At 37.0% G+C, this 17,802-nt stretch overlaps 1 protein-coding gene across 1 annotated transcript in view; it reads right to left on the bottom strand.

Annotated features, from left to right (window-relative positions):
• Window positions 1-4,803: 4,803 nt before the first annotated feature.
• The window catches only part of CD109 (CD109 molecule), a 127,797-nt gene continuing 114,798 nt past the window's right edge, over window positions 4,804-17,802 (bottom strand). The window contains exons 30-33 of the mRNA XM_026007374.2: window positions 13,947-14,089; window positions 10,038-10,185; window positions 8,268-8,370; window positions 4,804-6,123 (exon numbers count right to left, since the gene is read on the bottom strand). Coding sequence (XP_025863159.2) covers window positions 5,948-6,123; window positions 8,268-8,370; window positions 10,038-10,185; window positions 13,947-14,089 — 570 coding nt within the window. The 3' untranslated portion in view covers window positions 4,804-5,947. The remainder of the gene's footprint in view (window positions 6,124-8,267; window positions 8,371-10,037; window positions 10,186-13,946; window positions 14,090-17,802) is intronic.

Here is a 17,802-nt window from a genome sequence, read left to right as displayed (position 1 = left end):
GACAGCCTTTCAGATATTTAAAGGGTGTTAAGAGTCCACATTGTTTCTTTCACCAGTTGAGCATCCCCCACATCCTGTGATGTTTCATCCCAACACCATTAAAGCCCCTCTGCCCCATATGGACCCCATATGGACTCCAGGTGGTCTTACCTTCTTAAATTGTGGCCTTAGTACTTGGTGCAACACCCTGAAACATGCAAACTACACCCAAACTAATACCTCCCTTGTTGAGCAACTGAAGGTATTGGCTCTCTCATCACTGACTCATACTTTGCTGAACCATCAAGCCTTGTTCGTGTCTTCTGCCATTTAATGTCTCCATCCTGATTTCATGCAGTTGTCTGACCTTTTAGATCACCAGGATAACCTACAAGAGAATAAAAGCCAACTACCAATCAGAGTGGAGAATCATCCAAAGGGTTTTCATCACTCCTCCACCCTAGGGACATGACCCAGCAGCAGAACAGGCAGAGGACAGAAAGCTTTGGCTGGCTGCTCACAGGAGACCAAGAGAAAATGGGAAGGCAGAAGGGAACCTTAGCACTTGCAGATTTCTGAGAGGAGAAGTGAAGGTGGGAGCTTCAAGATGAGAACACAGATAAAAGCTGCGGGAGAAGAGGAAGAGAGCCTAGAGAAAGCTGCGAGAATACACCCACTACCTCCTCTCCTGGCAGCGTCCTTTGTGGGGACACTGCAAAAGTCTGGGGGTGATGCCTCATGTGCCTGTGCAGCATGACTATATCAAGGGGCACAATGCCCCATCTCTGACTCTCCTGAATCTGGATTTATCACTAGTGACCTCAAATAAATTGTTACCTGGATCTTCTTTAAGGTCCAATTTTAGATCACCTTAGCAGAAAAGATGACCCAAGCAATAGCAGGAAGGGGAAGAGAATCCAACAACTCTCAAAGCCAAGCACCACCTCTGGTCCACTGTGAGAATTAGAGATAACCTCAGACTCACAGGAACCCATTCATGCCTCCCTTCTTTTGTGTACACAAACTGTGTATTCTCTGTTTCTATAAAATTTCCACAAGTTGAGTGAGTGGGTCCTCATTTCACATTTTTTTATTGGTTTATCACTTACCTCTCCACAGACCCTACTTCAACCCAGAAGCAAAGCATAAGGAGGGAGGTGAAGCAGGTTGGTGGTTGCTCCTTTCACCTCACTCATGTCAAACTCCTGTAACACAATAAACCACTCTCCGACATCTCATTTCTCACAGTTAAATAGGTCTAGGTCAAGGAGATGTGATAGACATTATTTAAACTAAAATAAAAAGAACACTGATAATAATAGATGGGAATTTTAATTTTTATTGATAAGCCATGATTTCCTACTGAATACATAACAGAATACAATTAACAATAACATAAACATCCTAACATTTAAAAATTTAAACTTTCAGAATCACTTTGACTAGCATACAATGCTTTAATTTGGGGGAAAATAATGTTTTATTTCAACAGTATTCTTCTCATATGCAAAAGAGATGCTTAAGGTAGGGGAAATGAATAAAATTGTACAAAGCTTCCTGTGTAGAAAACAAATTGACTCTACTACATCAGCTGCATCCTACTAAAACTCTAAAACAGAAAGCCTGGAAGGACCAAAAAAGAGCCACATTCTACTGAAGCTATCAAAAATAAATCTTAAAGATCTACAAATGGAACATGGCACTACCCTCTACCACTAATTCAACGCACTGGACAGAAGAGTGGTAAATCATAGCCTCATGACAACATGAGATAAAATTATTCTTAAATATGAAGCAATACATATATCAGAATCATTCATCCCTATTACAGAGATATGCACATATCAATGTGAACGTGTCCTTTGAAGTGAAAAGCACAGAAATCATCTACAAAATATCTATTTTCCCGGGTTACAATAACTGAAATGAAAATGATAGTTTATGGAATGATGCAAATGGCACTGTCTTTTGATGAGGCATACAAAAACACACTGGCTAGAAATAGTTTTGAAACAAGCCTACTCTCACTAATGTATCCTTAATTAAAAATTTATATTTACTGGTTAGTTTCTGGAAGAAAGTAGGAAAACAGTACTCTATTCAAAGTAGTGATAAAAATAATTGCACCTCAAATTACTCCCAATGTAACATAAGATATTGACTATTAACATAAATATCATTTGAATAGACGATATTAACTCTTTAAGTTCTTAAAAGTGCTGTGCTTTATTGGAGTCTGAAAACAAAACAAAACAAAACAAAAAATGAGGAATATACTCTTCTGTCTAACAGAAGCCTCTACCGAAAGTAGAATAGTTTTTGAAGCTGAACCAAGAGCAAGTCCACTTACTATAATGTCTCAGACTTGAACTGTGCAAGAAAATATGCCCCTAGGAATATTTAATAGCATCTGGACCCATGGTAGCCATCTGGTAAATTCAAATAAGTACTGTCTTTATGTTAAGAAACCTTGTCGAGTAGGTATTTACAACATATTTCCACAGAAATCAGTATTAAACTTCAATAAAGCAAATGAGAAAAAAGTAAGGATGTCACAAAAACTCTAGATTATATGCCAGCTGGTTAATAAAATACCTTTTTCTGAAGATAACAAAGAAAAATGATAGCTCCAATTTTCTTTAAATGTCATAGGATAGCCAGAAATGTTGAATTAAATAATTGAATTATATCAAAGATAATTGGTACTACAGTATCAGACTATTTATAACTATATTTTACATTAACAGAAATCAGGGCTAAATATAAATTTTAAAAAATAACTATACCCAGGCTCAAAAGAATGGGAGCAGGGATAATTATGCTATCTACAGTTCTGAAAATCCCCACATGTAGGATATGATATTGCATATATAAGTAATATTGTTAGGTAATAGGCGTATATCTGGATTTTATATTAGCACAACACTCCTCAGATTACAGTTTACCCAAAATACTAAACCAAAGATACTATTGTTACAGTACTTTAAAGATATAAAGTATAATAGAACCATACAATAAAAAAAAAGCATTTCATCAACCGGCCATGTTTTTTCTAAAATCATAGACACAGCAAACAAATTGCTGGTTGCCTTAGTTTCTTCTTTAGAATTCTAAGTGAAGGTAGTAGGATGTGGAAACCCCATATAAAAGTGTTGTTCTATCTTTGAATTGTTTGGCTGCTAGTTATTCAGTCTCTGGAACCACTGGCCAGTCAAAACCAGAAGTGACATATGCTGGTGTCTTAATGTTTCCCATTCGGTAAAAGAGAAGGGGAGATTTTACATTAGTTCATATCAGGAAATGAAATGGGTGGCATTCTAAACAGAAGAATCTCAGCATAAGCAAACTTAAAGGTAAAATGAGGTTTTTTTAATATGAAGAAAATAAAATAGTCTATACTATTAGTTATTACTACCATATGTCCTCCTTTTCCCTTCTGCCTGTGGCTTTTTTTTTTTTTTTTTTTTTTTTGCCTGTGGCTTTTTAATCACTTTTAATGTCACCCCACCGCTATGTAACAAAGTCAGTTCTCTAAGAAAGATATAAAGAAGGACAAAGACAAGGCATCACCATAGCCCTACACACCATGTAGTACAGCTAACTGACTTCTTACTCTACCTCCTCCTCCCCTTCTTCCTCCTCCACTTTTAATAAATGTATAATAAAAAGAGATGCATTATGAGAAGTTACAAGATGATTTTTTAATCTGGAAACCTGAAGTACTTCACAAAAAAGTATTAGAGTTCTGGTTTAAAATGAGGATATATGGCCTAAAAAAGATACATGCTATCTTCCACTGGCCTTTCCATTCTAGTGTTTCCCAATATACTACACCAGAAGTTCAGCATAAATTATTTACTGAAGAATATAAGATACCAGTGGTCAGGATAAGGTTCCCTGGGCAAGGCAGGCGAGGAGAATATCCTTTGCCAACACTCTCCCCCTTAATCAGAGGATATTTTCATGCTTAAGAAGTCCTAGGATATAAAGGCCAAAAACACCATAGCAGAAGGCCCAAACATACAAATGCTATTTTTAGATCAGACTGTTTCAAATGTGTAACAGAACAAGCTTTTACCCACTTAAAAGTAAATACAAGAAGATTATTTATTTGATATTTATCTTCTTCCTCTCCATAGAGCACTCTCTGAGGATCTACTTTCTATAGGTTTCAAGCTTTAAAACACTGAATGTTGGTAACTCCTACTTTGGTATCCAAAATACCCAAAAGCAATTTATGAACATCCACTCCACTATAATTTCTTAAAATTCACTAAGATAAAAAAGTCTTAAAAATTAATTTTAAAAGATATTATTTGCATACTTTATTTTTGATGGATTCATTTTTAAACAGTTGAAATACTGTTGGAGTTCATGGCAATTTTTTTCTCCATGTTCACTGGAGAGAAATGCCATGGAACTAAGGAGCAAAATTAAATCATTTCTTAGATTTAGTAAGAGATCTTTAATTTATTTTTGATATATCTGAAATATTTCAATGTGCTTGGAAAAGAAAGGAAGAAGGAAGGAACGTTAGAGAGAAAGGAGAAAAAGGAAAGGGATGGGAGAAAAGGAATTTTTCTTTAAAATTTTCACCCAGATAAATTAATATTACCCTTCAGAATACAAGGTAACCAATTATCCAGGTAGTCAAAGTTCAGAAATCTTAAGATTCAGAAGCATTAGATGTTACCAGACAGCTGGCTGTCTGATGCTCAGACACCTGAGTCTAGACAGCTTCTACAGGATGCTGAGCAACACCCTACCATACTTCAGGTCAGTGGTCATGTTCACCTCTCCTGGTCCCCATCAAGATCCAGCTTCTTTTTTTTTTTTTTAAGATTTTATTTATTTGTTCATGAGAGACACACAGAGAGAGAGAGAGGCAGAGACACAGGCAGAGGGAGAAGCAGGCTCCATGCAAGGAGCCTGATGTGGGACTCGATCCCAAGGCTCCAGGATCACGCCCTGGGCCGAAGGCAGGCACTCAACCGCTGAGCCACCTAGGCGTCCCAAGATCCAGCTTCTTTCACAGACAACAGGGAGACCAGCTGGCTGTGTCTTACACAGGATCTTGTCGGACCCTGGTTAACTGTCCCCCATTCCTAACAAAGCTGCATCTTCTGGTCTAGGATCTTCTAGTCTAAATCACCTAGGGCACATACTGCCATGCCCTCTGACTCTTATTCCTGAAACAGAGGCAGTGTGTGGGGATGAGGAAGTGAGAGAGAGGGCAGTGCACCCAGGACCCCCAAAGGCAGGTTTCTATAAACTTCTCAAGCTCTGAACCACACATTCCCCCTCTCCTCTCCAAAAGAAAAACAGGAAGGGTAAAAATTGGTGGATGAGATAAAGATTGGGTGAAAAAAAACACCACTTCACTTAAAAATTAAAAAAAAAAAACAACCCTCACCTCCTACATTCTATAAAAGAAGAAGTGATATCCAATTAAGAAGGATATACTGAGACCACTGGGGATAAGGTAGGATTGGCAGGTAGGGGTGGATAGATGTGGGAACAGAACAGAGCAAGCTCCTCCTTCTGGTTGCTTTCTCCCAGTTCCCAGACTTTAATGTGTTTAATGCTGAAGCCAACACTGGTGTATAGTAATGCTTAAGAATCTAGGCTCATTTCTTCTAGGAAATAAAAAGAGTAACTAATCTAAAATAACACATTTATTCTGGGAAAAATGACCTCCATGAAACACCCTTAAATGATTTTTAAGAGGGGGGAAAATAAAGACGCACAACTGCAAGACTCTGATTTTTTTTTTGTTCTACACAAGTCAGGTAAAGACAGCATTTATCCAGCTATACACACTAGGACCTGTTGTGCACCATCCCCCACAACCCCATAAGAAGAAAAACATTGTTTTTCAAAAATAGAAGCAATACTTGGTAATGAAGACAAGACAATCACGTATGACTTCCAGAAATGTCAATGTTACATGGAGTCCTTATAAAATGAATCACAGCCACTGCTGTATAGAGAACAGCAGCATAAAACAGAACACGACAATGACTGTAGAATGACAAGGAGTGGCCGCTGCTCCTCTCTCACAAGGACTGCATCCATGATCATCCCCACAGAGGTCACAAGGAGACAGCTTCACTTCTGAGTTGTAACTCCTCACTGCTTGTCTCCCTGTGTGGAGGCAGATATTAGTTTACATGGATCACTTGTTTAGAAACATATACTCTGCCAAAACTTAAGAGCATTTCAGTACACTTCTCTGAATTTTCTATTCTTCACATAATTGTATTTTTCTTTACAAGAAACAACTGAAGGGATGCCTGGGTGGCTCAGTGATGGAGCGTCTGCCTTCAGCTCAGGACATGATCCTGGGGTCCTGGGATTGAGTTCTGCATCAGGCTCCCTGCAGGGAGCCTGGTTCTCCCTCCACCAGTCTCTGCCTCTCTCTCTCTCTCTCTATGTCTCTTATGAATAAATAAATAAAAATCTTTAAGGAAAAAAAAGAAAGAAACAAACAACTGAAATGCTCAGGAGGGGCCCACACTGCTAACCAAATCTAAGAAAGAAACAATGCCTTCCTGGCATGGTGTCCACTACCAGCAGTTGGCCGGCACTCAGTGGGAAAACACACTGCAGCAGCCCACTGCAATCCCACATACACACCAATCTCTTCCCAGAACAAGGACTTTGGATTGAGAATTGTTTAACCTCCATGAGAGTTTATTTTAGAGTTTCATTTTCTATGCATTCAAGCAAAGCTCAAATCATTAGAAGATTTACATGGGCTTTATTATAAAATATAAAAATGTGGAGAAGCCTGCATATGTAATGCGGCTCAATATTTCAAAATGTTGAGCAGGTAGCATCCAAAAACTAATCCACTTAGGTAAATTTTACAGTATAAGCTAATATTTTTTTAGAGCTAGATAAAGAAACCTACAGCACTATAGTAAACTTGCTATATGACATATATGATTTTTATATTTACAGTTTTTAAAAACATTCTATTTTCAGATTTCTTCATGATTTTTTAATGTTATGTTTTAAAGTATTTTTATTATTATATGTTTTTTAATTTTAGGATCTTCAAAGCTGGGTTTTCAGGTTTTTATTATTTCTGACCTTTCCCATATTTTCATTTGAAAATGTCCCCCTCATAAATAAGTTGCTTTCCCAAAAAAAATTTACATAGGCTGAATATTTTGTTTCTTGAATGTTTAAAATATTCTCTATTTACTGAAGAAACATCAATTGGAGAATTTTTGCAACTAGTTTGAATTCCAAAGTTGGATGACAAAACACTACCACTGAGTCTCCACAGTGTATCCCATCATTCCACCAGAAAAGAAATGCTGTCCTCAGTGTCTTCCCCAAACCTCCCATACAAACCTGGGCAAATGCTCTTCCCCAATTCCACCAGGAGGCAAATGCTGAGAACTGACTTGACTCAGAAGAAGAAAAAACTGGTGTTCTTAACCTTAATCTTCAATGATCCTCTATCAAATACCTCTAATGTTAATAAGTCCATTTTACTTTAGAGTATAATTATCTACAACTACAGAACACGTCAAAATGTTAACGATTCTCAATGCACTCAATGATTCTGAGCCACCAGGAGTACTCACTCAGAGTACAACTTTTTAGAATTACAGAAATCATACACTCTCAAAATGTTACTCTGTGACTGAGTGTAGAGTAGTCCTAACTTGGGTAATCTACAAACCAGATCTCCACTTTCACATCTTGAATATTTAACATTTTATAAAGTAGGAAGTCACCAGGAAAATCAAAGAAGTTCAGGTTATTTTCCAAACAGGACTATCTTCTTCTTGATATACTAAAAAAAATCTGATATAATGTATAAATTTTAGCAAAACAACAGACTCAGCTTAACCCATCCCAATCTTTTATACTGTAAATTAGGCTTATTTTCTCTCCTGAAGAAATCCCATTTTAAAATAGAAAACAGATGGAAGGGATGTTTGGAACAGAGGCAAAACCTTGGAAACTGCACATAACTGGACTCACAGTTATGTCAGTTTTTCTTTGTAAATTTTGGAATTGTGACTTAAAAACCTGAAACATGAGGAATAGCCTAACCATATCTTATTAGGAAAGATAATGACTTTTTTGTATTCATCTGCTAAATGCTATCATGTGACTTTTTAAAATTATCAATTGTTTTCATTTAAATGGAAAGCTCATCTCCTGTACTTCACTTCCTACCCTCCCCACACACAAAATAGGTGGCCACTTGAAATAAATGAATGTCTGGCTTAACTTCTAACGCATTAGGAACTCTAGAACACACTTACTCGGTTCATAGTAATCCACGATGGACACCAAAGCATCTTGTGTGTTTGAAACTTTAAAGTTTCTCACAGCAGGAATATCAACACAAATCTGGGTTTCATTTACCTTGAAAACAATACAAAAGACTCTTAAGGGGGTGACAGATGATGTGTTCATGATAAAGCAAAAGACATTTCTTTTTCTTATCATTTTAGGAAATGATAGAGACTAACATTTAGGGAGAATTTCTATGTGCCCAGTACTATGGTAATAAGCACTTTATATAAATTATCTCATTTAACTCATAAAACAATTCTTAAGATTAGGTATTGTACTCACTTCCATTTTACCAAAAGCAATACTGAGAATCAGAGAGGTTAAGAAAGCAGCAAGTCCATGGATGCACACTCCTGGGCCCTGGTGCCTTATCTAATCCCCACCTCAGGCAATGCACCCACCTTGGGTGCTGCTGATAGCTCACAGCAGCACCCTTCTCTGAAGAATTGCTCTCAGCTCAGGGGAGCAACCTCACCCAGTAAGAGGAAAGCTCCACAACCAATCACATTATTAAATAAAAACCTTAAACTTGTGTTTCATGTTCAAAATCAAGCCCATGGTATTCAAGCAGTATGTAATATATAAAAACTCTTGAACAGAGAAACAAGCTAGAGATTTTGAATGACTTTTAACAGAGTTTTGGCCAGAATGGTTTTTGAAGTCCTAAAACAAATGAGAATGTTCAGGAACTAGTTTTTTTTTTTTTTTTAAGTGTACATATCGCTAAAGCAAAATATTTCTGATTCTTACTGGGCAAAACTGGAATGAGAAACATAGGTATTCCCCCAATATAACATGAAATCCTAAGAACACTTAAGAACTCAATTTTGATTCAACCTAAAAGTTTCACAGAGATGTTAGAAAAAAAGAATAAGTTATATCCCAGAAGTTTTGAGACATACAACTACAGTCTTGAATTCTTCACTGTTTCTCTCATATATTTTACGCACCTTATTTTTGGATCAGTAATTTTCATACAACAAAGAGAAGAGTACATGAAAATCATATAATAATTTGTATAAAGACTAAACCTCGAGAATATTCTTCTATGATTTAAGCACCTAATATATATATTTATTGCAGGAATATTAAACACTTCGGGATTTATTAAAAGCTCCATGAAAGCATTTTAAAACTCATAATTAAAGCTTTCATTGTCAACATTTACAGACATAATTTTAGCAATTCCCTAAGGCAGAGGGGTTCTCAAACTGAGACCTGGACAGAATTTTTGAAGTTACAGTGTGACAATTTTTTTTAATAATAAATTTCTTTTTTATTGGTGTTCAATTTGCCAACATACAGAATAACACCCAGTGCTCATCCCGTCAAGTGCCCCCCTCAGTGCCCATCACCCATTCACCCCCACCCCCCGCCCTCCTTCCCTTCCACCACCCCTAGTTCATTTCCCAGAGTTAGGAATCTTCATGTTCTGTCTCCCTTTCTGATATTTCCTACCCATTTTTTACATAGGTTTACATCTGACATGAAATAATGACTTAGTTATCAAGACTTTCATCAGGCTCATCATTAATCACCTTGTCTTTAAGTTGATTTTATAGTGATGGCTTTTTAGGGGAGACAATATAAGGTTGCCACATTTGGGTCATTCGGGGGACACATAAAGTTGAAATAAAGACAAAGGATATAGGCCTAGAGTAGGGCATACTTTCCAACACAATAAATGGCAGCCTTGTCACTAGTTAACCACATAAAACTTACATTTTACTACTTACAGAATCTAAATATAGGTTGAGTTTTCCATGATCATGTTCCACTTTCCTCACTGTCTCGCTCAGAGGAATCGCGTCTGAAGGCACCATAAAACCACTGAGGAGGTTCACTTCCATCAGAGCCATGCCACTTCTAGCTGGGCCCAAAAATCTAAATCAGAGGAAAGGATGGAAAGAAGAAAATCCTTTAGGAAAAACCTAAAGCTACTGGCAAACTCTCTTCACATATAAATTAAAACTTCCAAGTGTTATTCCACGTACTTACTGTTTAGTTGAAGTAAAAAAAAAAAATCACTATAGAAAATTATAAAACTGGCAATCCTTTCCTTATAGATATGAAATTTTTATAATTTTCAACCACATGAGGAATAATGACTTAGCAATGCATCTGTTTGACATGAAATGCCTGCAATGTATCAACCTTGGGCCCATATATTGTAACAAGCACAACCTGGATGCCCTTTCAGTGGGCAACTCTGTGTTCTGGGAGGATTCCAAATTGAATTGCATTTTTCATTTTTTCAGAAGTTGGCACCACTAAGCTTTCCAGCTGAAAGCCAGGAACTGAAAAAGAAACTGAAAACTTGACCACTTAGCAGCAGACCACCGCCAGAACTTTAGCAATCTTCTCTTCATCTGGTTTTAGAAAAAGAAGACCAGTAGGGAGAGTCTTTCCCTTTGTTCTTCAAAATGTACTTGGAGCACATTCTGTGTTTTCTTTGGCCACCTAGTGGAAATTACAAGCCTTGGAAAATTCTGTTACACTACATTGTTCTCTCACCCTGTCCTACACAATGTGAGCATCAAACAATCTGGACACCAACAGTGTTTGGTCTCCTTTAAAATAAACAGTTTTCCAAAATGAATAGGTGGCAAGAGCTTTTTGTTTGGAGTTGAAAGAGCCCAGTGTGGTTATGGAAAGGAGTCTGTCTACAACGTGAAAGGATCAGAACATTGTTAAGTGGGTTTCTGTTGTCCCTTCAGATGGCAAAAGCAAGAAGGGCTGGTGGAGAACCTTGCTTTTTAGAGCAACAAACCAATGGCTGCCAAACATGACTGATTGAAAAGCCGTATAGTACAACTGCCGACAACAGCTGGCTCAGCAATTCCAAACAAGTGAAACCATCTGTGGAGGGATGCACTAAGCCAAAAGAGATGCTTTTGAAAACTAATAAGTCCACTGCAGCCAGAGGTTTGTGTCTGAGCAAACATTTAAGATGAGAAGAACAGCCAATCCAATTAAATATGATGACTTTCAGTACATCATCAAAAGTGCCTTGGTTAACCTGGTCTTTCTACCAGCCCAGAGCAGAATTTGTCAAATGACCATGCCACACACAGAAAATCTTGTCCGAGATGAGTAAGGGCTTGAACCCTACTGATGGGAATAAAGTGCCTAAAATATCGGTTTTTCTTTTTATTAAGTGCCACTGAAAAATTTCACTGAAAATGTTATTTGTATTCATATCAGATTTTTCTCAGAAGACTCGTAGCAGCATCCAAACCCTCTATAAAACTACTACTCTCACATAAAAACTGTTCCCTTCTCTAGTTTCTCCCCAAAAAAAGAGAAAAGTCATCTATCAAAGGCTATTGCCCATCTGATTCCTGATGATAGGGTAAGATTGGGACTTGTGCATCCTTTCATGAGCCCGTATAAGTAATGAGTCCCCATCATGATCTGAATCCTACTTTCACCTAATTTTCCTTATCTGTTTCTTCAATTAACCTCCCTAGGTAAACTCCCTCTCACAATTCCAAAGACTTTTCTGCTTTGCCCACTTCAAAACTAGAATTTTAGGCTTATTTAGAAGATTTAAGTTTAAATTAGAGAGGAAGACAAACCGTGAGATACTCCTGAGAAACAAACTGAAGGTCACTGAAAGGGAGGTAGGTGAGGGGATGCGGTAACCGGGTGACAGGCACTAAGGAGGGGACGTGACATGATGAGCACTAGGTGTTATACTGTATGTTAACAAACTGAATTTAAATTTTAAAAAGTTATGTTTTTATTAATTTCTCTCTGTCTCACCTCCAAACAGTAATTTCCATGAAGACAGGGCCTGTGTCTTTTGTAGATCACCATCCAACATCTGACACAGTGTTTGGCACATAATGGAGACTCAACTGATATTTACTGAATGAATGAATGAATGAATGAATGAATGAATGAATGAATGAGAAAAGCAGGGACAATAATACTACCTGCTTTGTAAAGTTATTGTAAAGATTAAATGAGATACATGTAAAACTGCTTGATACAGGGGCTCCTGGATGGTTCAGTGGTTAAGCGTCTGCCTTCAGCTCAGGTCATGATCCCAGTGTCCTGAGCTTGAGCCCCACAGTGGGCTCCCTGCTCAGCAAGGAGCCTGCTTCTCTCTTTCTCTCCCTCTGCCCCTCCACCCTGCTCATTCCCTCTCTCTCTCTCTCTCTCTCTCTCTCTCTCCTCTCTCTCTCTCTCTCTAATAAGTAAATAAAATCTTTTTAAAGAAAAGTCCTTGGTACAATGTCTGGCATGTAAGCTTGTGAAAAATGTAGCTTATTATTACTTACAATAATAATAATAACTTGATACCATTATTCTGGAAAAGGACCCAATCATATAAGCTTCATAAACAATAATGGGAGTTCTACGTTCTTCTCAGCTAAAAAGGAAGCCACTGAAGAAAGTCTAATATCCCCCTATTGAGGGTCAAAACTGCCCAGTAATGAAGGGACAAACACATGTGAAGTTTTATACCAAAATCATGAACATTAAAGCCCAAAAATAGTAAAGATGGTAGCAGCAATGGAGGAGATTGGATTCAAGTGATGGCTAAAAGGTTAGCCACCTGCAGAAACACCCAGTGATGACTTTACATCTGGCAGCTCAGGACCACATCTGTGGCTTCCAGCCCAACAACAAGCAAATTTCAACCAGAACACTAGGGAGTTCAACCCTAGAATGTTCAAGAACCTTCTAAAGGATTTGCTCTCAAACTTGTATATGCATTAGAATGACCAAGAAAGCTGAAGAAGGCAGCTTCACAGACTGAATCTGAGAAGTCAGCAGATTTGAGTTGGAACCCCTTTTCCTTTTGACTTAACAAGATCCTCAGATGTGTGGATACAGACTGAATTTAAAAATCACCTTATTAAAAAAAAAAAAAAAAGAATCACCTTATTAAGTACTCCTGGAAACTAAAAGTGCCTATTTAACCAAGGTGAAGACCTTCTAAGCTGGAGCATTTTCACTGTGCCTACAAAAACTATTCTCTTCATTAAACTTGCATGTTCTTATGAAGTCTTGGGGTAAAGCATACTACTAAAGGTTAAACATAAACCTGGAATAATTATTTAAGAGAAAATTACTAACCAAGAAATACCGATTTTTAGAGTATTAAACATGATTGGTTAACTTAAAATTTTCATTAGACCCACATTTTATGAAATTTTTCTATTCAAAGTTATAAACACAAGGAAAACTTGTAAATAATTCTGGACACATTAAAAAATACTTAAATATAATTAAGCAATATTTCCAGTTTGTAATCTGAAGTATATGACATAACTGAAATCTTTGTTAAATATTAACTCCTTATATTGATATAGTTAGATAACTACATATATATATACATTTTCAAATCTGGGGTGCCTGGGTGGCTCAGTTGGTTAAGCATCTGACTCTTGATTTTGGCTCAGGTCACGATCTCAGAGTTGTGAGACTGAGCCCCACATCAGGCTCAGAGCTGAGCATGGAGCCTGCTTAGGGTTCTTTCTCTCTCCCTCTCCCTCTGCTTAGGGTTCTTTCTCTCTTCCTCTCCCTCTGCCCTTCTCCCCATTACATGTACTCTTTCTCCCTCTCAAAAATCAATCTTAAAAATCTTTTTTTTTTAAAAAAAAAAAAGAGAAAGGACTGAAGGCAATACCAACCTTGTGCATACATTCAAATTCAAGTGATTGATATCATTTTTATTGTCTTTTACAACAACATCTAAATCAAAGGCTTCTTGGTCTTGAAGGGATCTCCGTCTTCTCTGAGAACCCGAATCTTTCACATTATAAATAACATTAAACTGCAACAAATAAATAAGCATAAATAATAAGTTAGTCACAATTATTAGCAATAAATTGCCATCATTACATATTTTAAATATTAGATAATGATTCTTTTTGGGATAAAAGCAACTAGATTTGTAAAAAAAGAAAAATTAGTTTTACTAGCTAACAAAGTATCATTAACAAATATTATAAAAGTTCATAAGAATGATCTTAAAAATTGAGAAAAATTTTAGGTAATACTCCAGAACAGGTATAGACCTTCATGATATTCACAGGTATTGTTTTTTTTTTCAAAGAACATAAAATATTCGCATTAGGGAAAAAGTGAAACAATTGCCCATTTCTTTCTTGAAAGCATCCACCAATTTCTAAGCTCTGCTGCCCAACTGGTGTCATTTTTCACAAACTGAAACCTTAGAAACTCAGGAAGCTAAATCAAAACAAAAATATTTAAGAGCCCTGGTTGAACAGAAAACTGTTCAACTGTTCAGTATTCTTTTTGGTTGTACAATATTTTTAAAAGATGATAAAATAAATGATGGATTTCAAGTCAGTTTGATCTTTTTCAGCAAATACTCTGTGCCTACCACTAGTGAAAGGTGCTGTGGTGACACTGGGCAAATGTGAGGTCAAATTTGGATTTTTTTTTTTTGTTTCCCAAACAGTTCCTAAGATCAGAAGCTTGGATATATACTCAAAATTTCCTACGCCTGCCTCATGCCAAGTTGAATTGGAATCTATTTCAATTTTGTAACTCTTCCACCTTCATTGATACCAAGGTTCATAAGCTTTACCATTGCTATGAAATGTATTCTCTTACACTTGAGTCACACACACACACACACACACACACACACACACACCTTAGAACTAAACATCTAGTCCCTCTATAGATTTTCACATTTAAAAAAAAAAATCTTTCTAGGGAACCTGGGTGGCTGAGTCGGGTAAGCATCCAACTCTTAATTTTGGCTCAGGTCATGATCTTAGGGTCGGGGGATCAAGCCCACACTGGGCTTTGTGCTCAGTGTGGAGTCTACTTGTCTCCTTGCCCTCTGCTCCTTCCCCTGCTTGCACTCTCTATCTCTAAAATGAATAAATCATTTAAAAAACAAATAAATAATAAATCTTCTTTTTAAGCCTTCATCTTTCAGACCTAAGAGTTCTAACTTTTTATTCTGCTACACACAGCTCATAGAATCCCTTCATCCCCTTGATCATTCTGCTTATCTCACTCTGGACATTCTCCAACTCTTTCTTAAACTACAATTAAAATTTTAGAATATTCTTGGAGGAGCTGAAGAATGGTTTCATAAAACTGGAGAGATGATCTCTGTTATTTCCATCATCCCCTTTCCCGTGGCATGCAATCATCCTTTAGAGACCAATGTCATAGGAAACAAACAAGAACTACTAGTTTTGTCCTCTGGGTCATAATTAATATGCATCTATAACTTAGTATTGGGGTTAACGTTTGACCCACGAAAAGCTCAACTGCTCTTTTAGAGAACTTTGAAACATCTTGCAGTTTATTTCCAACAGCTTAGCATTTTAGTACTTGAAAGAGGTTAACATTTACTGTAAACCTGAGAGGTTTCTTTCCTTTCTTAGTACATTCCCAGGTGACCAACTATTTAACAATTTGTTTCTCCATTGTAAGAAGTATCTATAGGTTTCTTGCCTTGTTAATTTTCCCCATTCTCACTGGTGTGAGGTGGTATCTCATTGTGGTTTTGATTTGTATTTCCCTGATGGCAAGTGATGCAGAGCATTTTCTCATGTGCGTGTTGGTCATGTCTATGTCTTCCTCTGTGAGATTTCTCTTCATGTCTTTTGCCCATTTCATGATTGGATTGTTTGTTTCTTTGGTGTTGAGTTTAATAAGTTCTTTATAGATTTTGGAAACTAGCCCTTTATCTGATATGTCATTTGCAAATATCTTCTCCCATTCTGTAGGTTGTCTTTTAGTTTTGTTGACTGTATCTTTTGCTGTGCAAAAGCTTCTTATCTTGATGAAGTCCCAATAGTTCATTTTTGCTTTTGCTTCTTTTGCCTTCGTGGATGTATCTTGCAAGAAGTTACTGTGGCCGAGTTCAAAAAGGGTGTTGCCTCTGTTCTCCTCTAGGATTTTGATGGAATCTTGTCTCACATTTAGATCCATTTTGAGTTTATCTTTGTGTATGGTAAAAGAGAGTGGTCTAGTTTTATTCTTCTGCATGTGGATGTCCAATTTTCCCAGCACCATTTATTGAAGAGACTGTCTTTCTTCCAATGGATAGTCTTTCCTCCTTTATCGGATATTAGTTGAGAAAAATTAACAAGGCAGGAAACCACAAATATTGGAGAGGATGCGGAGAAAAGGGAACCCTCTTACACTGTTGGTGGGAATGTGAACTGGTGCAGCCACTCTGGAAAACTGTGTGGAGGTTCCTCAAAGAGTTAAAAATAGACCTGCTCTACGACCCAGCAATTGCACTGTTGGGGATTTACCCCAAAGATACAGATGCAATGAAACGCCGGGACACCTGCACCCCGATGTTTATAGCAGCAATGGCCACAATAGCCAAACTGTGGAAGGAGCCTCGGTGTCCATCGAAAGATGAATGGATAAAGAAGATGTGGTTTATGTATACAATGGAATATTACTCAGCCATTAGAAATGACAAATACCCACCATTTGCTTCAACGTGGATGGAACTGGAGGGTATTATGCTGAGTGAAGTAAGTCAATCGGAGGACAAACAGTGTATGTTCTCATTCATTTGGGGAATATAAATAATAGTGAGAGGGAATATAAGGGAAGGGAGAAGAAATGTGTGGGAAATATCAGAAAGGGAGACAGAACATAAAGACTCCTAACTCTGGGAAACAAACTAGGGGTGGTAGAAGGGGAGGAGGGCGGGGGGTGGGAGTGAATGGGTGACGGGCACTGGGGGTTATTCTGTATGTTGGCAAATTGAACACCAATAAAAAATAAATTTAAAAAAAAAAGAAAAAGAAACTGTGAAATAGGAGAAGCAAGAGAGACTTTTCGCATTAAACCATTTATTACTTTTGAAAAAAAAAAAAGAAGTGTCTATAGGTGATCTACCTTTTGTTTTCTGCATTGTTGATACAGATTTGGAGTAGTGAGCATTCTGACCAGTAGGTACCACATTTACTCCTGTGTTCTTCCAAGCTCAGCTAAGACTCATTTGGCTTCAGTAATTTATCTACATTCAGTTTAATCAAGACTGAATGCCAACCAATCTGGTGATTTAAGTATACATAATTTTTAAATTACATCTAAAATATCTTGTGTATTTACTTTTGGATATTGTTTGCTTTAAAAGACAGCTTGAGAATGAGAATTTTCACATGGCCTCTGTTAGTAAAGATAAATATAAATTATTCACTCTTTTCTCTTTCTATCCTGTTTGTTGAATATGTCCTTTTAACTGTGATCATTTTTCCTTGCCTTTTAAAAAAAAACATTTACAACTGTGCTTTGAATATTATACAAATAATCTTAGAATTATTTGGAAGTTTTGAAATTATACCTGACCATCTATCTGCCCTACTCAGCAAGTATACTTTTTCTTTCAACTAAAACAGTTGTCCTGGTTTTGGAAGTACCTTTTCTCTATAATAGCATTTTTTTAACTTTCTCAGTAAATCTTTCAGGGTTTATTTGGTTTGTATACTTTAACCAAGCACATAACCTTTTTTGGTCCTATAACATATTATT

This window comes from Vulpes vulpes, chromosome 1, assembly GCF_048418805.1.
Source record: "Vulpes vulpes isolate BD-2025 chromosome 1, VulVul3, whole genome shotgun sequence".
Lineage (NCBI taxonomy): Eukaryota > Metazoa > Chordata > Mammalia > Carnivora > Canidae > Vulpes > Vulpes vulpes.
Note: the sequence above shows the minus strand (reverse complement) of the source record. Positions and strands in the feature narration are given on the sequence as shown.